The sequence below is a fragment of the Mixophyes fleayi genome, chromosome 3 (genome assembly GCF_038048845.1).
Source record: "Mixophyes fleayi isolate aMixFle1 chromosome 3, aMixFle1.hap1, whole genome shotgun sequence".
Classification (NCBI taxonomy): Eukaryota; Metazoa; Chordata; class Amphibia; order Anura; family Limnodynastidae; genus Mixophyes; species Mixophyes fleayi.
In genome coordinates this window covers 95,391,200-95,412,515 of record NC_134404.1, presented here as the reverse complement: position 1 = coordinate 95,412,515, position 21,316 = coordinate 95,391,200, and the positions used below count along the sequence as shown (strand labels likewise).

The 21,316-nt window shown below is 42.9% G+C and overlaps 1 protein-coding gene across 1 annotated transcript in view; it reads left to right on the top strand.

The window, feature by feature from the left end:
- GPR149 (G protein-coupled receptor 149) overlaps positions 1–11,633 on the top strand; it is a 79,677-nt gene extending 68,044 nt beyond the window's left edge. Inside the window, exon 4 of the mRNA XM_075202023.1 lies at positions 10,194–11,633. Coding sequence (XP_075058124.1) covers positions 10,194–10,763 — 570 coding nt within the window. The 3' untranslated portion in view covers positions 10,764–11,633. The remainder of the gene's footprint in view (positions 1–10,193) is intronic.
- The last annotated feature ends 9,683 nt before the right edge of the window (positions 11,634–21,316 follow it).

Sequence of the window (21,316 nt, the reverse complement as noted above, 5' to 3'; positions counted from 1 at the left end):
CTTTAAACCGTTAGACTGTTGACCAAGTGAGTGTGGGCTAGCAACTGACCCCCTTGTCTCTATAGAAAACTCAGGCGAATGGTCAGAACTCAGATGGAGATCTGAGTGGTGAACATTCGAACTATAGGTCCCAGCAACAAAGTAAGGATTGCTGTAACTTGCTAATTCCCGTTGGTCAGATCTATGTGTCTCCCCCACATTCTCAACACCCCTGGGTACAGCTGGTTCAGGCACAGAACACACATCTTCACTCTGCCCTCCCTCCCATTTACCTTGTACCCCATTTTCTAAGCATCATATCTGGGTAGAAACATTGTCTTTCTCTAACACAACAGAATTAATCACATTGTCATCTGTCCCATTTCTAGCACGCATATTATCTACACCAGAATCAATGCCAATATTTGCAGTAACACTGTCATCTTTCCCTACGTCATGACAAGATGTCAGTGGAAGAACATGTGTAGATTCTAATGCAATACTAGTTTTGGCATTAACATCATTACTCACTTCAGGTACAATAGAAGATACCCTTTCCCTGTCACATCCTGGTGCCTGGGGAAAAACGTGGTTACTCACAGCAGGTTCTGATACTGTAACATGGGTGGCATTGAAATCATTACACTCTTTAGGCATTCCCTTTCCCTGTCACATCCTGCTGCCTGGGAAAAAAAATGTTGGTATTCTCAGCTGATTCTAACACAATGACATGTGTGGCATTGGCTTAATTACACTATCAGGGGTTTCCAAATTATCCCCTATTACCTCAGGTTCTTCCCATAAATCATCATAATTGCCAGAGTTAACACTGGCACCTATCCGCTTGTCACCCTCACATTTCACTAGCACATTACTAGATGCAAAATGATCACAGAGCATTTCGGGTTCTTTACACAAAGTCACATCATTGCCAGGTTCAGCATTATCCAATACTACCTGAGATGAGTCACACAGTAAAACAGAATTAGAGATAGCGGGAGTAACATTTGCAGGAACATACTGAGAAATTAATCGTCCAGGATCAGTACCTACTAAGACATTTGTGGGAATATTTTCAGACACTTCCATTTCTCCCACAGAAATAGTCTTCACAACAATTATGTCCTCTTTACAATCAGCCTCATTTAGTAGCAATTTCTTTACAGCCTCTGGTAGTACGCTGCTAGCATCATCCCCTTTCCCCAGCAGAGTAAACGGGGGCTCTTGATGAAAAATCTCTGTAGCATTTCCCACATTAGAAATGAACAATTGCGCTATCTTTATATGTATAAAGCAGCCAAAGAGTAGAACCTGCAAATGGACAGGAGGGAATCCCTACCCTCCCAAAAGGGATTGATACGCGGTATATCAGGTTCTGGGTGCTAGAAGGTAAAGCATGTGTGGCAAAAAGGGGTGGTTGATGTTATTTATTTAACATAATGTATAGGATGAGTGTTCCGGCCGGAACCAAGGAAGATGTAACATAGACACTATGTAAACAATGTATGAATCAAACAAAAATATACATATATGGACAGATGGTGAAATGGTATCAGTCCGTACACATCAATGTCCACTGGGTGGTGTAACCCGTGTTATAAAAATGTCCAATTCGTCAATATAGACAGATGCCCTTTCAACCCTGTTGAAAGAAATGAATCAAATGTCCCAAATGTCCCAAAACGGTACTGTCATTTGAATGAGTGCACTAAGCGGACCTAGAGGTCATGTCCATGGAGGCAATGTTAAAAGAAAGTTTGTATGAAAAAAAAATATGTCCCAAAACAGTCTGTTTGGAAATCCAGGGTAACTTACTTGATGTTGCTTGGTAGTAGATGTACGCTGGGCGGGGGTCCCTCCTACAAACTGACAGCGTCTCCTGCCTTCAGTTTATACAGTGGTGCAAGGCGCAGACACACAGCCTGTGTTTAACGGAGGTAGCGTATGCACGCTCTAGGAATCCCTCACAGACAGCGGTTCGGTGAGTTGATGACGCTTGGTAGTGGATGTACGCTGGGCGGGGGTCCCTCCTACAAACTGACAGCGTCTCCTGCCTTCAGTTTATACAGTGGTGCAAGGCGCAGACACACAGCCTGTGTTTAACGGAGGTAGCGTATGCACGCTCTAGGAATCCCTCGCAGACAGCGGTTCGGTGAGTTGATGACGCTTGGTAGTGGATGTACGCTGGGCGGGGGTCCCTCCTACAAACTGACAGCGTCTCCTGCCTTCAGTTTATACAGTGGTGCAGGGCGCAGACACACAGCCTGTGTGTAACGGAGGTAGCGTATGCACGCTCTAGGTATCCCTCGCAAACAGCGGTTCGGTGAACTGAAATAAGCGATCTAGCATGCTAGAGTGAAGAGAATGGAAATGTTGAGCACTTGACAGTGCTGAATGGATAGATGTAGGTGTAGCATTTCCCACATTGGCTGTAGCCGGCAGGGGCAGCTTTCGTGGGAACCGCCCAGCCACACGCTGAGTGGTACCTAAACTCTATTCAGGTGTCACAACCAGGCTATATATATCACCGTGGGAGCTCTTTGAAGCTGCCACCAGGTGTCACTTCTATCTTCTCACACTGAGATGTGCAAAGTCATCCAATACATTTACATCAGACTCTCTGACTTCACATTTTACACTTTAACTAAACTTATCAATGGATCCATTTGATATAACCTATTTACACTGCAGTTATGATTTATCCCTTATAAATAACTGCAAGCTCTCTATGTTCACAACATACCTAAAAAAAGTTTCCCCCCCTCTATACCTACTGACTGGGCCATATTCTCTTCAGCTTTGGCCTTTGCACGTCTGATTACCTTCTCAGCCTCCTACTGTTTAACAAGATACACCTCTTTATCCTTATTATTCTAAGTCTGCTTATATTTCCTAAAAGCCATTTTTTGCTTTCACTATACTCGCTACTTCTTTTGCAAACCACACTGGCTTCCTTTTCTTTGTACTTTTCTTAACCCTTTTGATACAAAGGGCTGTTGCTTTAAGTATTGCACTTTTTATTTTTTCCCAAATCTCCTGCACTACTTTTAAGTTCTTCCACTCTGCCAAAGAGTCACTTACACATTTTCCCATCTCTACAAAGTCAGTCTTCCTAAAATCTAATACCTTTGTTTTTGTGTGGTATAAGTCGGTCTCTGTCATTATACTAAACTATACTGCTTGATGGTCACTGAATACTAGGTTCTAACCCACATTTAAATCAGATATTCTGTCACCATTTGTAAGAACTAAATCTAATATTGCGTCTTTGCGAGTAGGCTCCCTCACCATTTGCTTGAGGGATGCTCCCTGCAAGAAATTCAAAATGTCCCTACTTCTAGTGGAACTTGCAAAAGACCCCTCCCAATTCACAACAGTCTCCCATTATTATTACTTCTCCTTTCAATGCCATTTTAATGATGGCCTGCAAGAAGTTCCTGTCCAGTTCTTCTTTCTGATCTGGTGGTCTATAGATCACCCCAGTATGAAGAATAGCCTTGTCCCCCATTTCTTTGGTCACCCAAAGGGCCTCAGTTTTTTCTTCAATACTTTGTATTAAAGTAGTATTTATGCTTTTTTTCACATACATTGCTACCCCTCCTCCGATTCTTCCCACTCTGTCCTTCCTAAATAAGTATATCCTGATATAGCTATGTCCCAGTCATTTTGTTTCCTAATCTCCTAGCATTTGCACATATAGCTCTAAGAGTTTTGCTTGTGCATCTTCTGTTCCTATCATCTATGTTTCTATGTTTATTTCTCTCTATGTTTATTTGGTTTTGATCTGCATTGTCTTCTGTTGCTGTTGATATGTTTCTTGTACTATTAGTCTGCAGAAACAATACCTCTTGGTTGGGGGAGAAGATTGCTTTATTCCTGTTTAGTTAACTGCCCCTCTCTGCTAGTTTAAATAGTTCCTGATGAAGCTTACAAACTGCTCACTTAGTATTCTGATTCCCCTTGAAAATGGGTGCAGGCCGTCACTTTTGTAAAGGCCACTTTCTTGCCAGGTGGCATGACTGTGGTCTATTAATCCAAATCTCTCCTCATAAAACCACTTCTTTTGCCACACATTAAAGTTTCTAATGCAGTGAGTTCTGTACTCAGCTCTATGCACTGGCAATACTGCTGAAAAAGTTACAGTGGTTGCCACCTGTTTTGGAACAGTCCCTAACTTTGTAAATTCATCTTTTACTGCCAAGACTTCAGCATTAGCCAGGTCATTTGTCCCTAATTTACAATGACATCCACCACCCCATCTTTTTTTGCTCCTTTCAAAATTCCTAACATGCGCTATTTATCCCTTGGAGCTGTGGCTCCAGGTAAGCGCCTCATTTGTACTTCAGTAGCTTTTCCCAGATTTAGGCCTTTTATAATAGAATCCCCCAAAGGAAGTGTAGTTCTTTTTGGAGATTTAATTTTCCTGTTACACTAGTTAGAAGTCCCCATATCCTCATGTTCTGTGTTACCTGTATTATTTGTACATTCCAGCCCTGAAAGAGCAGCGTATGAGTTTTTCAATGGCATAGTTTGTGGGATGTTTCTGTGTCCCTCTGGATATTTTCCACTTTCAGAGCTCACAGTAGTCCAGGCAGAATGACTTCTGGGGGCTCTCTGAGGCAGTAGTGGCTTCAAGGATACAAACATCCTACATACCTCTGCCTGCAGTTTGGCTATTTCCTCCCGCAACAAAGAAAATTGTTTGTAGATTGGACAGTAGCTAAGTTTCCACAATGTCTCCCGCAAAACAAAAGCATTACATCCACTGCACTACACTAATCCAAACAGTGTGTCAGATATTAATGGTAGTGTCAATATATGTGCACCTGTTTCTGTATTCTAACTCACCTGATTGTGTTTTAAATTCACAATTCAATGTTTTTTCACTTTAGGATGCAAGCTACTACAATGAGCAAGCTCCAATGAGTCTTCTGCCTATTTATATCATACTTGCCAACTCTCCCAGAATGACCGGGAGACTCTCGGATTCCGGGTAGGTCTCCCAAACTCCTGGGACAGTATGGCAGCCTCCCGCATCTGCCCACTTCACTAGGAAGTGGGCAGAATTGGATCAAAATGGCACGATTCTCGGGGAATTGCAGCATTTGGCTTCGCCCTCCGCTGTAAAATGACAAGTTAGCGTGATTACGTTGCGGGGCTGTGGCAAAATTGCTCGATTTGCATAGCCCCACCCCTGAAATGCCCACTTTCCCCAGGAAGCTCCCGGATGCCAACTTGAAGTCGGCAAGTATAATTTATATAGAATCTCGGACAACTGATTACTGTAGACTCAACCCCTCCTTCTAGTTTATCTTCACGCCTAGTTTTTAACACCTAGTAAGAATGCACAACACAGATACAAACACAAACAGATTTCACACACAGATAGATATACTGTAGACAGATAGAGAATAGTCACCTATTTGAGTTTCAAACTCTAAGTTCACTTAAGGATGCAAGTTGTTTCACGTTAGAATGCGAGCTACTACAATGAGCAATCTCCAATGAGTCTTCTGCCTATGCTCCAGCTAAAGGGCTAGTCTAAGTGCTGATCAATAGTGTTGACAGTCTTGTACGCATGCTATAACATGTGTTTGCATTCACAAGCAACTGTAAAAATGTATTTAATGTTCAGTGTCATGGTTCAAATACAAAGCATAGCTCTGGAGCCAGGAATGAGGTGAAAACACACAATGTTTATTGCAGGAATTACAACCTGTAATACTGAGCATACAGAACAATGCAGGAATAAATACCGGGTAGATGGCTGATGCAGGTAAGCGGTGATATGGAGAGATCCCAGGTAGCATGAAAACCACAAGCACAGCAGAAGGCAGGCACAACAGAATGAAACAACAATAACCAGCAATGAATGCTGGGAGTGACAAGTATATATAGGGGAAATGAGAACACACCCAGGTGCATGGGATAATTGGTGAACAGGTTAACCCCTAATGCAAACCAGATGGGCACGATAGCAGCACCTCTGGTGATCAGAGGTACTGCTGCAAATACACAATAATAAAGTCTAATAGTCCTGTAGGCAGGAGCTGCCAATACAAAGCAGAAAGCTACAGGCAGATCGTGACAGTACCCCCTCCCTTAAGGGCGGATTCCAGACACCCAATTACCAAAAATGTCTGAATTCATCGAAATCATAGTCCAGAATGGGGGACCTGGCAGAAAAGTCCTCGTCCATGGGCGGAGAGGCAAAGGAGACCATGCCAGATGGAAGTTGAAGCACTGCAGAACCTCCTTTCTTTTTACGTCCTCCCTTTTTACGGGACTTCTTCGGGATTGGGACCTGAGCCAACTGGGTGGGGCACAAAGGTAGTTCTAGGGCTTTTCCGCTGGGTAGTGTTGCCGAATACACCGGAGACCCACAAAATGGAACTGCAGGAGATGGTGAAAACTTGCTAATTACCACCTTAATAAAGGATTGCAAGTCCGATAGGATGGAGTGATCCGTCTCAATAAATGGGTTTATCCATTCCAAAGCCTCTCCTCTAAAATGTGAAATAAGAAAGAGTACCAGTCTTTTAGGGTCATTAACAAGGCTAGGTATAGAGGGAATATATGAAGCGGAAAACTTCAGAAGGGCACTAAGTTGGAAAAGATACCCCTCAAAGAAAAGTGACGGGTCAGACTTGACATCCTCAGCAACGGATAGCTCGGACCGGGCGGAAGGCTTGGCAGCAGGCCCGGACTAGGCGGCAGATTTGGCAGCAGGCCCGGACCGGGCGGCAGACTTGGCAGCAGGCCTGGACCGGGAGGCAGACTTGGCAGCAGGCCCGGACCGGGCAGCAGACTTGGCAGCAGGCCCGGACCGGGCGGCAGACTAGGAGGGGACAGCGCTGTGAGAAGCCTCGGAGGGGACAGCGCTCTGAGAAGCCTCGGAGGGGACAGCGTTGTGAGACGCTTCAGAGCAGACAGCACTGTGAGAAGCCTCAGAGCAGACAGCGCTGTGAGAAGCTCCAGAGCAGACAGCACCAAGTGGTAACTCGGGCTGAAACGCATAGAGTGGCAACTCGAGCTGAACCGCATAGAGTGGCAACTCGGGCTGAACCGCATGGACAGGCAACTCGGGCTGAACCGCATGGACAGGCTACTCGGGCTGAACTGCATGGACTGGCAACTCTTCTGGAGCAGAGTGGAGGGACAGGACCCTCTCTGTAACAGGCTTTAAGGATAGCGCCCTTTCTGGAGCAGGCTTTAAGGGCAGCGCCCCATCTGGAGAAGGCTGTAGCTCAGAAACAGAGACAGGAGCTGGAGAGTCGGAACTGGAGGCAGCGGCTGGAGGCTCGGAACTGGAGGCAGCGGCTGGAGACTCGGAACTGGAGGCAGCGGCTGGCGCCTCAGGACTGGCGGCTGGAGCTGGCGCCTCAGGACAGGTGGCTGGAGCTGGCGCCTCAGGACAGGCGGCAGGAGTTGGCGCCTCAGGACAGGCGGCTGGAGCTGGTGCCTCAGGACAGGCGGCTGGAGCTGGCGCCTCAGGACAGGTGGCTGGAGCTGGCAGATTGGGTCTCATTCCAGAGAACAGAAATGGTGGAGTGTAAGCAAATTCGGAATGCGGAGAGGAAACAACAGAGGATGGATCAGTAGGCTGTCATAGTATACAGAGAGGACAGTCCTGTAAGAAGTGTACATTGCTGGCACAGTAGAGGCACAACTTGTTTGTTATTCTGTGCCGCTGCTACTCTTCGGTCAGATGGGGCGTGGACCACCTGTGAACTGGGAATTTGTTACACCACAGTTCTTAGTAAACTGCAAATTTGTATAAACATAATTGAGAGGTGCTGTTTGCACAGGTTCAGCAGCAGAAAATGTGGATTGAGACAGATCAGCAGCTTTTATATTAGGAGAGACAGAATCAGACAGTCTCCTGTCTACAAGTAAAGCGGAAAATTCAGCAAGCTGTGAGCGTAGTAAGAGAATGTCCATTTGTAAAGTTTGTAGCAGTGGCAATTCCAAGATTTGTGAAACAGACATGTTGCAAAAAACAAATAAAAAAGAATTGGAGAGAAAGGTCCCAGAAAAAATATCTTCCACACAACTCCTAAGCTGTTTTTTCTTTTGGCTGGTTATACTGTTACGGTTCAAATACAAAGTATAGCTCAGGAGCCAGGAATGAGGTGAAAACACACAATGTTTATTGCAGGAATTACAACCTGATGGTGTAATACTGAGCATACAGGACAATGCAGGAATAAATACCGGGTAGATGGCTGATGCAGGTAAGCGGTGATATGGAGAGATCCCAGGTAGCATGAAAACCACAAGCACAGCAGAAGGCAGGCACAACAGAATGAAACAACAATAACCAGCAATGAATGCTGGGAGTGACAAGTATATATAGGGGAAATGAGAACACACCCAGGTGCATGGGATAATTGGTGAACAGGTTAACCACTAATGCAAACCAGAAAGGCACGATAGCAGCACCTCTGGTGATCATAGGTACTGCCGCAAATACACAATAATAAAGTCTAATAGTCCTGGAGGCAGGAGCTACCAATACAAAGCATAAATCTGCAGGCAGATCATGACATTCAGTAGAGATTAACAACATTCTAATAAATGTATTTCATGGGAAAAAAATGTGTTTTGTAAAAAAAAAAACTTTTTTTAATTGTTTTATCATTAATGCCTATATTACTAACAGATGACATTAATTCTTTAATTTTTTTAATTTTTCTGTGCATTCATTTGCGAATTTATAATTCACATAGGTATTGGACATATCCTGCAGCGTCTTGTGTAGTGGAGCTCAGCAGACCTGCCTCCGATTTCAAAAGCACATGTATCTAGAGATATGTGCCTTGAGGAATCAGGCCCCTAGACCCTATTCAGGGCCCTACTTCTTGGTGCCTCTATTTCCAGTGGACAGCTAGGCCACTTAGCACTTTATCTTTAGTGCTTCAACATAAAAATGTCCTTATGTTGCTAATGTTACCTCCTTAGCCAGTCATTGTAGTCACTCTCTATCTTTTTCTCAGAAACACGGAAATATACTTAGCTCATGTCTAGCAGAATCCAATTCTCTTGTTTACAACTGGTCCTCTGTCTCAGCTCCATACCTTCCTGCCTCCTTGAGGTCAAAACATCTCCTAAATGAGTTGTAAAACTCTGTACTGAGAAACCTCCACGACCCAACACTTAGCTGTCTCCTTGGTTTGCTCACTGAGCTGTCTGAGCTCCCTACTGAGCTGTGCTGATGAGCTAAGTGTAGTCATACACTTTTTCAATCCTAAGTTCCAAGGCCTGAGCAGTTTAAAAACTAGAGATATCTAACCTGCAACCAAGACTGTAACTAGGGATGTACAATAGGGACGGCTGCCTAGAGTGCAACGCTGAAGGGGGGCACAGTTTATGCATGTTTTAGGTTCATTTGGTTAAAATTGAGGGCTAGGGGGTTGGTATTCTTGTTTCTCGCCCCAGGCGTTAATAGTTTAAATTACGGCTCTGCCTGCACCCATGACAATATATGATAAATACCTACTAACAATTCAAGAATGCAGCATGTATGTTTGCTATGTGCTTGCCTTAAAACGGCTAATTTGACAGCCACAGGTGCAGCTGTCATATAAAGCATATTAATATAAAGTCTATCTGTTATAATAAGTTGGGCTTATTAATTTTGTTATGGATTGAAGTGAACAACACAACAAACAAGAACAAACTTTTGAGCATACTGGTAATGTCTGCATATTTTTCTGACTAAATAATGTATGGTCTGAATTGATGCTCTTTAATTCACATTCCTTCTTGTCTCTATTTTATGTGCTTGCTTTCAGTCAATTGCTGATAGTATACACATTTTTTATCAGTATTATTGTCTATAGTTGATTTTGATTTTGTCTTCCTTTTTTGGTTGTTTTATGTCTTGATAAATATCTCATTAGTATCTTGGAGCTATACTATAGTTGAAACATAATAAAGAGATTTACTGCCAGTAGTAAAGCATAGCGCCCCTACAGATTGCCCAGAAACTCATCAAAAAACAACCACATTAAAATAGGAGTTAAATTGAGACTAGTAGAATAGCAATATCTTTATATTATTACTGTTTCTTTGTTGGTCAGTGTGCTAATTATATAATGCCCAATTTGTTCAATACAGAGTAAATATTTTAAGTTTAAATGAATGTCAATGTTCTAGTAATTTAACTAAAGTATAAAATTATCCTGGTTATTAAAATTGTTTTATTTTTTCAGCGCTCTGGAGGGGCTTTGGCTTTACCACTGTGTGCTTTCCAAGGGACAGTGTCACTCCATGCACCCACTGGAAAAACCCTTTCTTTATCTACCTACGAAGTAAGCAGCGAAGGTCAAAAGATTACTCCTACATCTAAGAAGATTGAAGTCTACCGGTCGAAAAGTGTAGGCCATGAACCCAGCAAAGAAGATTCTCCCACGCAGTTTCCAGACACCAATGTCAAGATTCACCTAGAAGTTCTGGAGATTTGTGACAATGAAGAAGCCATGGACACTGTATCGATCATCAGCAATATAAGTCAATCTTCTACTCAAGCCCGTTCTCCTTCACTGCGCTACTCACGCAAGGAGAACCGATTTGTCTCTTGTGACCTGGGAGAAACTGCTTCCTACTCGCTCTTCATTCCAACCAATAACCCGGACAGTGACATAAATATTTCCATTCCAGACACTGTGGAGGCTCACCGGCAAAACAGTAAACGGCAACATTTGGCCAGAGACAGCTATCAAGAGGAAATACAGTTGCTGAACAAAGTGTACAGGAAAAGGGAGGGAGATGGGGACAGTTAAAACTATGAAACTTACTCAGAATATGAACTTTTCTTTAATTCTGAAAACAACTGATTTATCCACATCAATTTGTAAAGGCACAGCTGAACGTCTTAACCGATTGCTTTGTGCAAGCTTTGTACGTCTTATTTTTCTGTAGCTTTGATATGTCAACTTTCAACTCTGGTTATCTATAACTATATATTATTATTTAGATGGTAGCACCTAAAGCCAGAGTAACACATATCTTACCATTAATGGAGCAATAGATTATCATACATAAACCACTCTGCTGCATGTGAACCTAGTTAAAATAAAACAAGATGCACAGAAATATAGGCAACAATAGAGCACAATATATAAACACTGTGCAAATAGAAACAAACATACTGAATATTGTATATGTATGTAGAATTATAGCATTTTGTTTTAATCATGTTTTTTTAGGTAACATTTTCCCTAGCCAAAGAAAGTATAATCTGATCTAGATTGTGTTATTTTTTTCTCCAACACCTAGCACCTGATTTATACTTACATACTGCCATTGAATGTTTCTAAATTAAAATATAGCAAAACGGGAGATAATTATATTAGGACAGTCATCCACTGGTTTTACAAATCACACTTTTACTAGAGTTTTTTTAATGCCAGTAAAAGCATGTAAACAAGTATAGGGAAGGAGCATAAGATTTCCCCATTCCCACTTCCACTGTGTTTGGGAGCAGCAATGTCTTTTGGACACTGTCTGATCTATTCACTCACGTTCAATGCAAGTCCTCCTATGACACTCCTGACTGCAGGTGGATGCACAGGTTACACTACGCATGTCACATGTGGTGTCAATGGCACTTGGTAACCACTCTTACACAGTTTAGCCATGTACCAGGTGAATATGGCTTCTCAAGCAGCTTTAATCATTTCAAAATAGCAATCTCAGCAAAGTGGTGAGTGTCTATAACAAATTTCTGAGTATGCGGACATGCACATCAGATAATATAAAATATAGATTGCATATATTTATATCTATGCCTGGTATAATTTCAACGCTCTGGAATTAATTGAAAGGGGCTGAGTCTAACAAGTAGAGTTCAGAGAAATCCATTTTGGATTTTGTACAAATAAAATAGTATTCTTTAAAATTTGAACAATTGATGCTTATTTAACAAAATGTGGCAAGTGACTTGAGATATTGTGCAAAAATAATTGATTTGATATGTTTTATATTGATTTGCTCTATATGTGGGTTCTGTTTTAACAAAATATGAAAAACGGGGACACCTTGCAAAATTGTTCTGCATATCAGCATATTCACTCACAGATAAATGTGTAGCCACAAGAGAGATTATTTATTATTTATTTATCAAGTATTTTACCAGGAAAAAAAATACATTGAGAGTCGCATCACATTTTCATGTCCTGGATACAACAAATACAATTACGACCTGGTTACAGAGAAAAGGCATTAAGCATTCCAATTATAAACATGCTGATAGAACCGAGTGAGCCATATACACCCTAAAGAGCTTAGGCAGGTGGCAGATTTAAGTCAATCAGATAGGTTGTTACAGAAATGGGAAGGTCAGTAGGACATTAGGCAGGTATTTGCCTAATTTGTTCAGAAAGTATAGGAAGGAAAAGTAGTTTAAGGGGTATATTTACTAAACTGCGGGTTTGAAAAAGTGGAGATGTTGCCTATAGCAACCAATCAGATGTTAGCTATCATTTATTTAGTACAAAATTACAGCTAGAATCTGATTGGTTGCTATAGGCAACATCTCCACTTTTTCAAACTCGCAGTTTAGCAAATATACCCCTAAATGTACCTGGACTCCAGGGACAGCCAACCTAAATTTGATAATAAGTGACAGTGGTGGGTTTTGTAGTTACACAGCAAAACAAAACTGCAAGTTCAGTTGTAATCAAGCTTGTCATGGTGAATTTGAGAGGCTGTTGCATAAAGTACACCCACATAGTCTATGATAGGTATTTGCATAATTTGTGTGATTCGTTTTCTGGAAATGAGAATTAGACATGAATCTATATGGTAAGCTAAATTTGGAATACAGTTTGAATGTTGGGGGTCTATATGCAAGTCAAACAAAAGACTAGGGTCTAACCATAAAGCCAATATTTATATGTGGACACAGATACAAGATTAGTCTTGGAGTTTGCTCTAATCAATAGCCTAGGTGAAATATACTTTAGTTTTTGTCCCAAAGATCATAGACTCTGTTTTATCTGATTTCAAAAACAGTTTGGAGTTATCCATTGTTCCACCTGAGAGAAATGAGATTGCAGTACATGTTAAACAAATTGTTTTAGTAAGCCAAAATCCAGTTAATCATCATTCCTGTTTTATGATCCTATGTATTTTTAATTAATTTTAAAATGATTCACTTCTCTCCCAAAACTACTGTGGATGCAATGATTTGCTAAGTAATTTACCCTACCAGAAGTAATTCTTTAATTTGAATAATTTTCATAATTTCCCTACCTGATATTAAACTGTCATTTTGTATGATCTCTAATACATTAAAGTGATGAGCACTGGTACAAAGTAATCATTTTCTAAATCAAAGAGGCTTAATAATGTTGCTTTTTAAAAGCGCTGGCTCCAATTACAGTTTATGTAGTCATCAGTCAGTTACATATTGATATTTAACCTTCACTATACAAAAAAGAAAACACTTAACACGAACAAAAGTCTATAATTTTAGTAAAGTTTGTAGATGTGTCAAAAAATGAAGACATCATATAAACCAGAAGAATAAATAAAATAGTTTATCACATAAAGAGTCTTATTAAATATTTTAATAGATGGTGAAACAAAAAAAAAGTACTTATTACACAGCTAAAGGGAAGACAAAAGAAATATGTACATTGAAAGCATAATATGGTGAATATTGATAAAGAGGCTTTAAACCAATTGGGATGCATCCCTTTATATATTAAGATATTAAGCTTCTTTCAAATTAAATGCAAGGTGCTTTAATCTTAGAGGGACATGATAAATATTATGGACCACATTTAGAGTCGGATGCCAAGTCCGTGTAAGAAGTGTAGGAGTGGGAGTGTGCCGCAGCTTGGTAGGGTATTACGAGTGACAAGCAACCCCAGTTGCGTCCCTCTCTTAATACCCTATCGAGCTGCGAGCAGTTCCTGCAGATAGCTAACGCTTGCGCCACCTATTTCCTGCCGCACAGCTTTAGCCCTGTTTTGACGTTTGTTGCGTCTGCGCCTCACTGCGACTAGGATGTATTTACATGGTCACGCCTTCACAATTCCGTGTTCCTCCCATTCTCTTGTAGTGAGTCGCAAGCTGTCGCAAGTGTTAATTGCATCCAAGAAGCAGGCGGATTTGGTGCTTTCTGCACATGCGTGGTAGTGCTTTTTTGTTGGATGCGCCTAAAATGGACTTTGCGTCCTACTCTAAATGAGGTCCTATATGTCAATTAAAATATAATGGAAAGAAATCATTGATGTCATCTTTTCAGGTTTAGTTAACATAAAATAGGTATTCTTATATTGTCAGTGCATATATCTAATATTATTTTTCATAAAGCATGACCATAATGACCTTTATTTCCTGTAGCAATTGCTTTGTAAAGTGTACAGATGGAAAAGATTAAGCCAGATTGCAAATTAGCCTTAAATGTCAGCAATGAAAGCATAAGATAGAATTCTGTGTACTCTCTAGGTGTTCACCATGTTTGTAGAAGCATCTGGTTTATACACTGCGCCATGTGGAATAGATATACAATAGCAAGTGATAAACTCACCCTGACATGTATGTACAGTAGCTATGATGTTCTGGCCACTTGGCGATACAAGGATAGTGCAGTTTTTAGGTTCTACTATACTTCTTCAATACTGTGTTGTTGATGTGGAATATAATAATAAAAGTATCCAAGATCACTTGTGCTGGGGTAAACTGAATATCTGTGCTTCTCTCTGCCAAAAATGCAATCATTTATTTAAACTGCTTAGTTCATATTTGTTCAAAACTGTAAGAAATTGTTGTTGTTTTTTTAATATCTGTTTAATATCCATAATGTCTGGAGGAAAAAATGGTGGAGCTGAGAAATATAAACAAAATGCATACTTGTTTTTACTTACCAAGGACCAGAATCTAGTACTCTAAGCACTGTCATAAGTAATTTAACAGAAACAAGATAAATAACATCTATTATACATTATACTCCTCAGAGAGTACATATGTGAGTCATATCATTTGCTTATAAATACTCTAATTTCTAAGATTGCTAGGCAACTACACAGAAGCCATTGAAAGAGAGCAAGCCACTGTTAAGTGGAATTTTCCTATTTTTTACCTATTTGTAAATATTGTATTTCTTTCAACCAACTATTAGGGTGGTGGCTATCTCACCTCTGGTAGGCCCACTGCATTCAGGCATTGTGAGTAAAACAGGTAGAACCAGGGCCTAATTATTCAATAATAGGATAACTAGCCTGCAGTCTGGGATGTGAGGTTTTAATCTTGATTTATTCCTATGGTAAAGACTGAAGACGATGAGTAATACTTGAAACAAAAGGATGGGACAAAGATCAAAAACAAAAGAATACACAGCGCTGTAGCTGGCTCACTTGATGAGCAACAACAAAAACCAACGCGATGTTCAAAACACATTCATTTATTGACAAATCTCAAAATTAAAATTAGTAATACAGTGAATTGGATACATCAATAGCAATGTTAAAACTGTCAATCACGCTATAAAACACTTTAGAAAACAACAGATATATATATATAAAAAGATGGATATGAATATCCTATGGGTACCTAAAAGTCACAAATGCAAAAAAGGCCTTTGGTTAGATGAAATCTCCAGTATTAATATGAGTATCACTAGTCCCAACTGTTCAGAGTTGACAGCAATGGACATAAGAAACCTCAGCTGCTTTATTGAATTGAGATATCAGAAATCCATGATGGTATGCGCACATCAGTACCAGCTTATTAAGGTCTTTTACATAGAGCCATCACACAATGAATTGTTCAAAAGTTATACTGTAGTGGTGTTATAGTGCTCATCTGCACAAAAAGCAGTACCAGCAGAGAGCCGATTCACCCGCATCCACAGCAAGGTAAAAACTCTGCTGTATCCTGCAGCAATGCAGACAATTTAGAAACAAATGTAGTATTGAGCTGGTGAGCTAAGATCACCACTGCCCAGAATGATAATAGCTGTCCAAGCAAAACTGATCCGACTGCGACCACAGCAAGGCAGAAACTCCGCTGTAACCAGCAGCATGTAGAGAAATGAAGCTGCTGCCGCTGTAGAATTGGCTTCTTTCACACCACACATCCTATCAATGAAAGTAATCTAACAAAACAGCATACACCAAACCAGGAATTTGGAGTTCTTAATCTTTGAAACATCAGGCGTCTATTTATTATTGGGTGAAAAGTCCTAACTCTTACGAAAATGGATGTTTTCCCTGGAGATAGGGCTTTGCCTTATGCATCAAGGGGTTACTGCTGGTGATAGCAGTGCTGTTGCCGGTGGTTGTCCCCGTCAATGGTAAGTTTCACGGGTCTCATCTGCGATAACTTACCCAACCAAATCATGAGAAAGCCTATTTAACAAGGATCTTGGTGATACAAGTAGCGCCACTATTAATGAAATATGCTTTATTCATTGAATAAAGTATCTATTTTAAAGCTGGGGATTAGTTTTAAATATATTTTATTTATTTTTAAATATTTTTAATCTATTTTATTTACAAAGTGGAACAGAAAGCCCAAGTGTTGCTTTTCAGTTCCACTGTGCATGCGTGTACCAGCTAGCCGGGTGACACACGAACAGATCCCCTGGCTCGGTGAAGCAGCAAACTAATCCTTACCACTCCGAGTATTGCTTGGCTACTCCGGCGATATTTTACTGATAGATTGAATTTTAATTAATAGACCCCTATGCTCTGGAAGTGATAACTGAAGTTGTTAAGAAAAATCAAGAGTGCAGGGTTGAACTGAAAAGCAGATTGTCACTGTAGCACTTTAGTGTACTTGCATTCTCCACTCCTGTTTCTGTTGATGCACTCTTATCCTGCTTTGGTCTGTCACTCTGAATTTGCATTAAATGCAGCAGTGAACAGACTAACTTATCTTCATAGGAAAGTGCATTGTAGCAATGTCCTGATACCAGGGATGCAGATTATTATTATTATTATTATCATCATTTATTTATAAGGCGCCACAAGGTTTCCGCAGCGCCGTACACAATACAAACAATGGACAGTACAGGGAATAACAGTACAAAACAATAAATGAGTAGTACCAAGACTTCAGAGGCTCCAGATAAGGCAATATATGGAGGTTGGAGCAGAAGAGAAGGTAGAGAGACAGGAGGGACAAGGGCCCTGCTCATACGAGCTTACATCCTAAGGGGAGAGGAGACAGACGACAGGCACAGAGGGTTTCGGAGGAGGGGAACAAGCGCTCCCCTCTACTGAGGAGGAGCGAAGAGAGGAGAGAGACCATGGAGAGAGGGTTAGGTGGAAAGCTGGTAGGCTAGGCAGAAGAGATGAGTTTTGAGTGCCCGTTTGAAGGAGCACAGGTTGGGGGACAAACGGATGGAGCATGGGAGGTCATTCCAGTGCAGGGGGGCAGCTCGGGAGAAGTCTTGAATTCTGGAGTGGGATAAGGTGATCAGAGTGGAGGAGAGGCGACGGTCATTGGCTGAATGAAGGGACCGGGCGGGAGTGTGGATGGAGAGGAGATTGGAGATATAAGGGGCAGTGGAGTGGGAGAGAGCCTTGTAGGTGAGGGTGAGAAGTTTAAAAAGGATTCTGTAAGGGAAGGGGAGCCAGTGTAGGACAAGGCAGAGAGGGGAGGCAGAAGAAGAGCGGCGAGAAAGGAAGATAAGCCTCGCAGCTGCATTGAGTATAGAACGAAGCGGGGCGAGGTGAGACCGGGGGAGGCCGGTGAGGAGAAGGTTGCAGTAGTCCAGCCGGGAAATGATAAGCCCATGGATAATAGTTTTGGATGCTTCGTGAGATAGGAAGGGTCGGATGCAGGCGATGTTGCGAGGTTGGAAGCGACAGGATTGGGCAAGGGATTGAATGTGGGGGGCAAAAGAGAGAGAGGAGTCGAGGGTGACTCCCAGGCAGCGGAGTTGGGGGACAGAAGAGATAGTGGAGATGTTGACAGTAATGGAGAGATCCAGGTGGGAAGGGGAATGAGACAGAGGGAAAACAATGAGTTCGGTTTTAGCAATGTTAATTTTGAGAAAGCATGAGGACATCCAAGAGGAGATGGCTGTGAGGTTGAGAGGCAGTCAGAAACACGAGAGAGGAGGGGGGGGGAGAGATCAGGAGAAGAGATGTAAAGTTAAATATCATCGGCGTATAGGTGATACTGAAGACCGAATGAAGTGATGAGAGCACCGAGGGAGGTAGTGTATAGTGAGAAGAGTAGAGGGCCAAGAACAGAGCCCTGAGGGACTCCTACAGGGAGGGCGGAGGGTGGGGAGGATGAGCCGGAGATGGAGAGAACAGAGAAAGAGCGGTTGGCGAGGTAAGAGGTGAACCAGGTGAGGACAGAGCCAGAGAGACCGAGAGAGCGAAGGGTCTGCAGGAGGAGGGGGTGGTCTACGATATCAAAGGCTGCGGATAGGTCAAGGAGGATGAGGATGGAGAAGTGACCCCTGGATTTAGCACAGAGGAGATCATTAGTTACATTGGTGAGGGCGGTTTCAGTGGAGTGGAGGGGGCGGAAACCAGATTGGAGAGGGTCAAGGAGGGAATTGTCTGAGAGGTGACAGGTGAGGTGGTTGCAGACAATTCACTCGAGAAGTTTAGAGGCATAGGGGAGAAGTGAAATGGGGCGGTAGTTGGCAAGTGAGGTGGGATCAAGAAAGGTTTTTTTTAGAATAAGCGTGATAAGGGCATGTTTGAAGGAGGAGGGGACAGTGCCAGAGGAGAGAGACAGGTTGAAGAGGTGAGCTAAATAAGCACAGACAGTGGGGGAGAGGGAGCGGAGAAGGTGAGAGGGTATGGGATCCAGGTGGCAGGTGGACGGGGGAGAGGAATGAATGATGGAGTTGACTTCATCACCCGTAGTGGGACGGAAGGAGCACCAAGGTGGGATGTGGGAAGAGGGGGGAGCGAAGAGAGAAGCAGGAGAGGGAGGGGAGCAGGAGATATCAAGTCTGATGGCCTCAATTTTGGAGGAGAAAAAGGATGCAAAATCAGGAGCAGAGAGGGAGAGTGGGATAGGAGGAGGCGGAGGGGTGAGGAGAGAGGTAAACGTGGCAAAGAGACAGCGGGGATTAGAGGACTGAGAAGAAATGAGTGACTTAAAGAAGGATTGTTTGGCAAGGGAGAGGGCGGAGCAGTAGGAGGAGAGAATAAACTTGAAGTGAAGGAAGTCAGCCAGGGAGCGAGATTTCCTCCAGAGGCGTTCAGCCGTACGAGTGCACTTCTGAAGGAAGCGGGTGAAATTGGAGTGCCGGGGTTGCGGAGTTAAGGGGCGGCGGCAGACAGAGGTGGCAGGGGCGACGGCATCCAAGGCAGTGGTGAGAGAGTGGTTATAGAGAGAGGTTGCTTGGTCAGGGCAGACCAGGGAGGGAAGAGGGGGGAGTAGGGTTTCAAGAGTGGAGGAAAAGGAAGTAGAGTCAACAGCGTCAAGATTGCGCCGAGTATAGGTGATCAGAGAGTGGGAACGGAGAGTTGGAGAAGTCGGAGAGATCACTTCGATGAGAGAAGACAAGATCAAGGGAGTGAATGGGAGAGGAGGTCCACTGTGTGAGGCCAAGGGAGGAGAAAAGGGCGAGAAGTTTGATGGAGGCAGGGTCAGAGGGGAGATCAATAGGGATGTTGAAGTCACCAAGTATGATAGAGGGGAGGTCAGAGGACAGGTAGTGGGGAAGCCAGGATGAGAAGTTGTCAAGAAAGAGGGAAGTGGGGCCGGGGGGCAGTATATGACAGACACAGAGGTGAATGGGGGAGTAGAGGCGGATGGCGCTGGCAAGTCTAGGGGGGAGGGATTCGGTGGATCCAAGGGTACAAAATGTCTAGGAAAAGTGTCCAGGGGAACAGGGAGAGAGATCAGTGAGGACCAGAGAGAGGGTAGGGCAGGAGAAGAGACGGAGGGGAGTTCACTGGGTGTCCGTGGGGACAGGCAGCGGCAGCAGAGGGAGACAGGAGGTAGCATCAGGAGCCCGGTCAACAAGAGGCAGATGGCAGGAGGCAGCAGGACATCGGAGCAGGAGACAGCAGGAACAGCTTGAGGAAGAAGAAGGCCGAGTGGCAGCGCCGTCGGGAGGTCCAGACCGTGTCCTGGAGTGGTAGCGCCGTCGGGATTAGAGCGGGAGGTGGCGGCGGCAGAGCAATCGGCTGCAGGAAGTCATCAGGCCCAGACCGCGTCCTGGAGTGGCAGTGCCGTCGGGATTAGAGCGGGCGGCGGTAGATGAATGGACTGGAGGAGGTCATCAGGCCACGGACAGCAGGCAGCAGGAGAACGCAGAGTAGAGGTGAGTAGATCACCCGGAGAGTAGACCTGAAGCCAGGGGTTGAGGTAGATGGCGGCCGATGGACGGATAGTAAGCCTGGAGCCAGGGGTTGTGGTAGATGACAGCCGTTGGACGGAGCACTCAGGGGAACCACAAAAACCACCCATGGATGGGAAGGCTGGTAGCAGAGGCAGACAGCACAGAAGGCGTCTCCATAGGCATAATTCGGGGCCCAGATGAGAAAGCAAGCTGGGCTCCAGCGGAGAGCTCGCACGGCACGTCTGCCCTAAGCAGGAACAGGAAGCTATAAGATATGCAGATAAAGACAAGTGCTTTTGCAGAAGTTGCTAATGCTGTGTTCTGTCTGCAATGTGCCTTGAGCAATTTCTAACAACATGCTCATCCGAATGAGCTACTGGCTTGAATTTCTCATTAGATTAAGCTTTTTAACTTTAATTTAAAGAGCACAAAATTTAGAAGGAAAAGCTATCAGTAAGAACATGTTAGCAAGAGAAATTGTTTTTTCAGATAACACATTGATAGACAGCAACCAAACTACAAATCAAATATTATACAGCATAGTTTATGTATTATCCTACCTTTTACCATTGGAGGCACTAGTCTGAATGAAAGGAGTATGCACTAATCCGATAAGATGAGAAAAGGTTTTGCTTAAGAAGTACAGATGCCTCCAAAGTAAAGTGTTAAATAAGTTCTTGTTTTATGATTATTCTTTGTTCTACATATAGTTTACTGCACAATATATCAAAAGTTATTTGTCATTGGGTAGAACTTTCTGTAGATCTCTAAAGAAGTTTGTTGTTGTTCAAAGACTATGACATGAAAAATATATTGCTATATTGTCTTAGATATTTAAACACTTGCTATGTTATTCAAATCTAATAATTATTTTTTTTTGTTCTTCTTTTTAATCGTCTTTCTTGGTCCTCTCTGCTCTCCTCTATGCTCCATTCAGACTGAATGCCGGGCGTGACATGATGATGTCACGCCCGGCATTCAGTCTGAATGGAGCAGAGAGGAGAGATGCCGGCGGCGCGATCACGTGTTACAAATGTTGTACTGCTGAAGAACATGGATGCA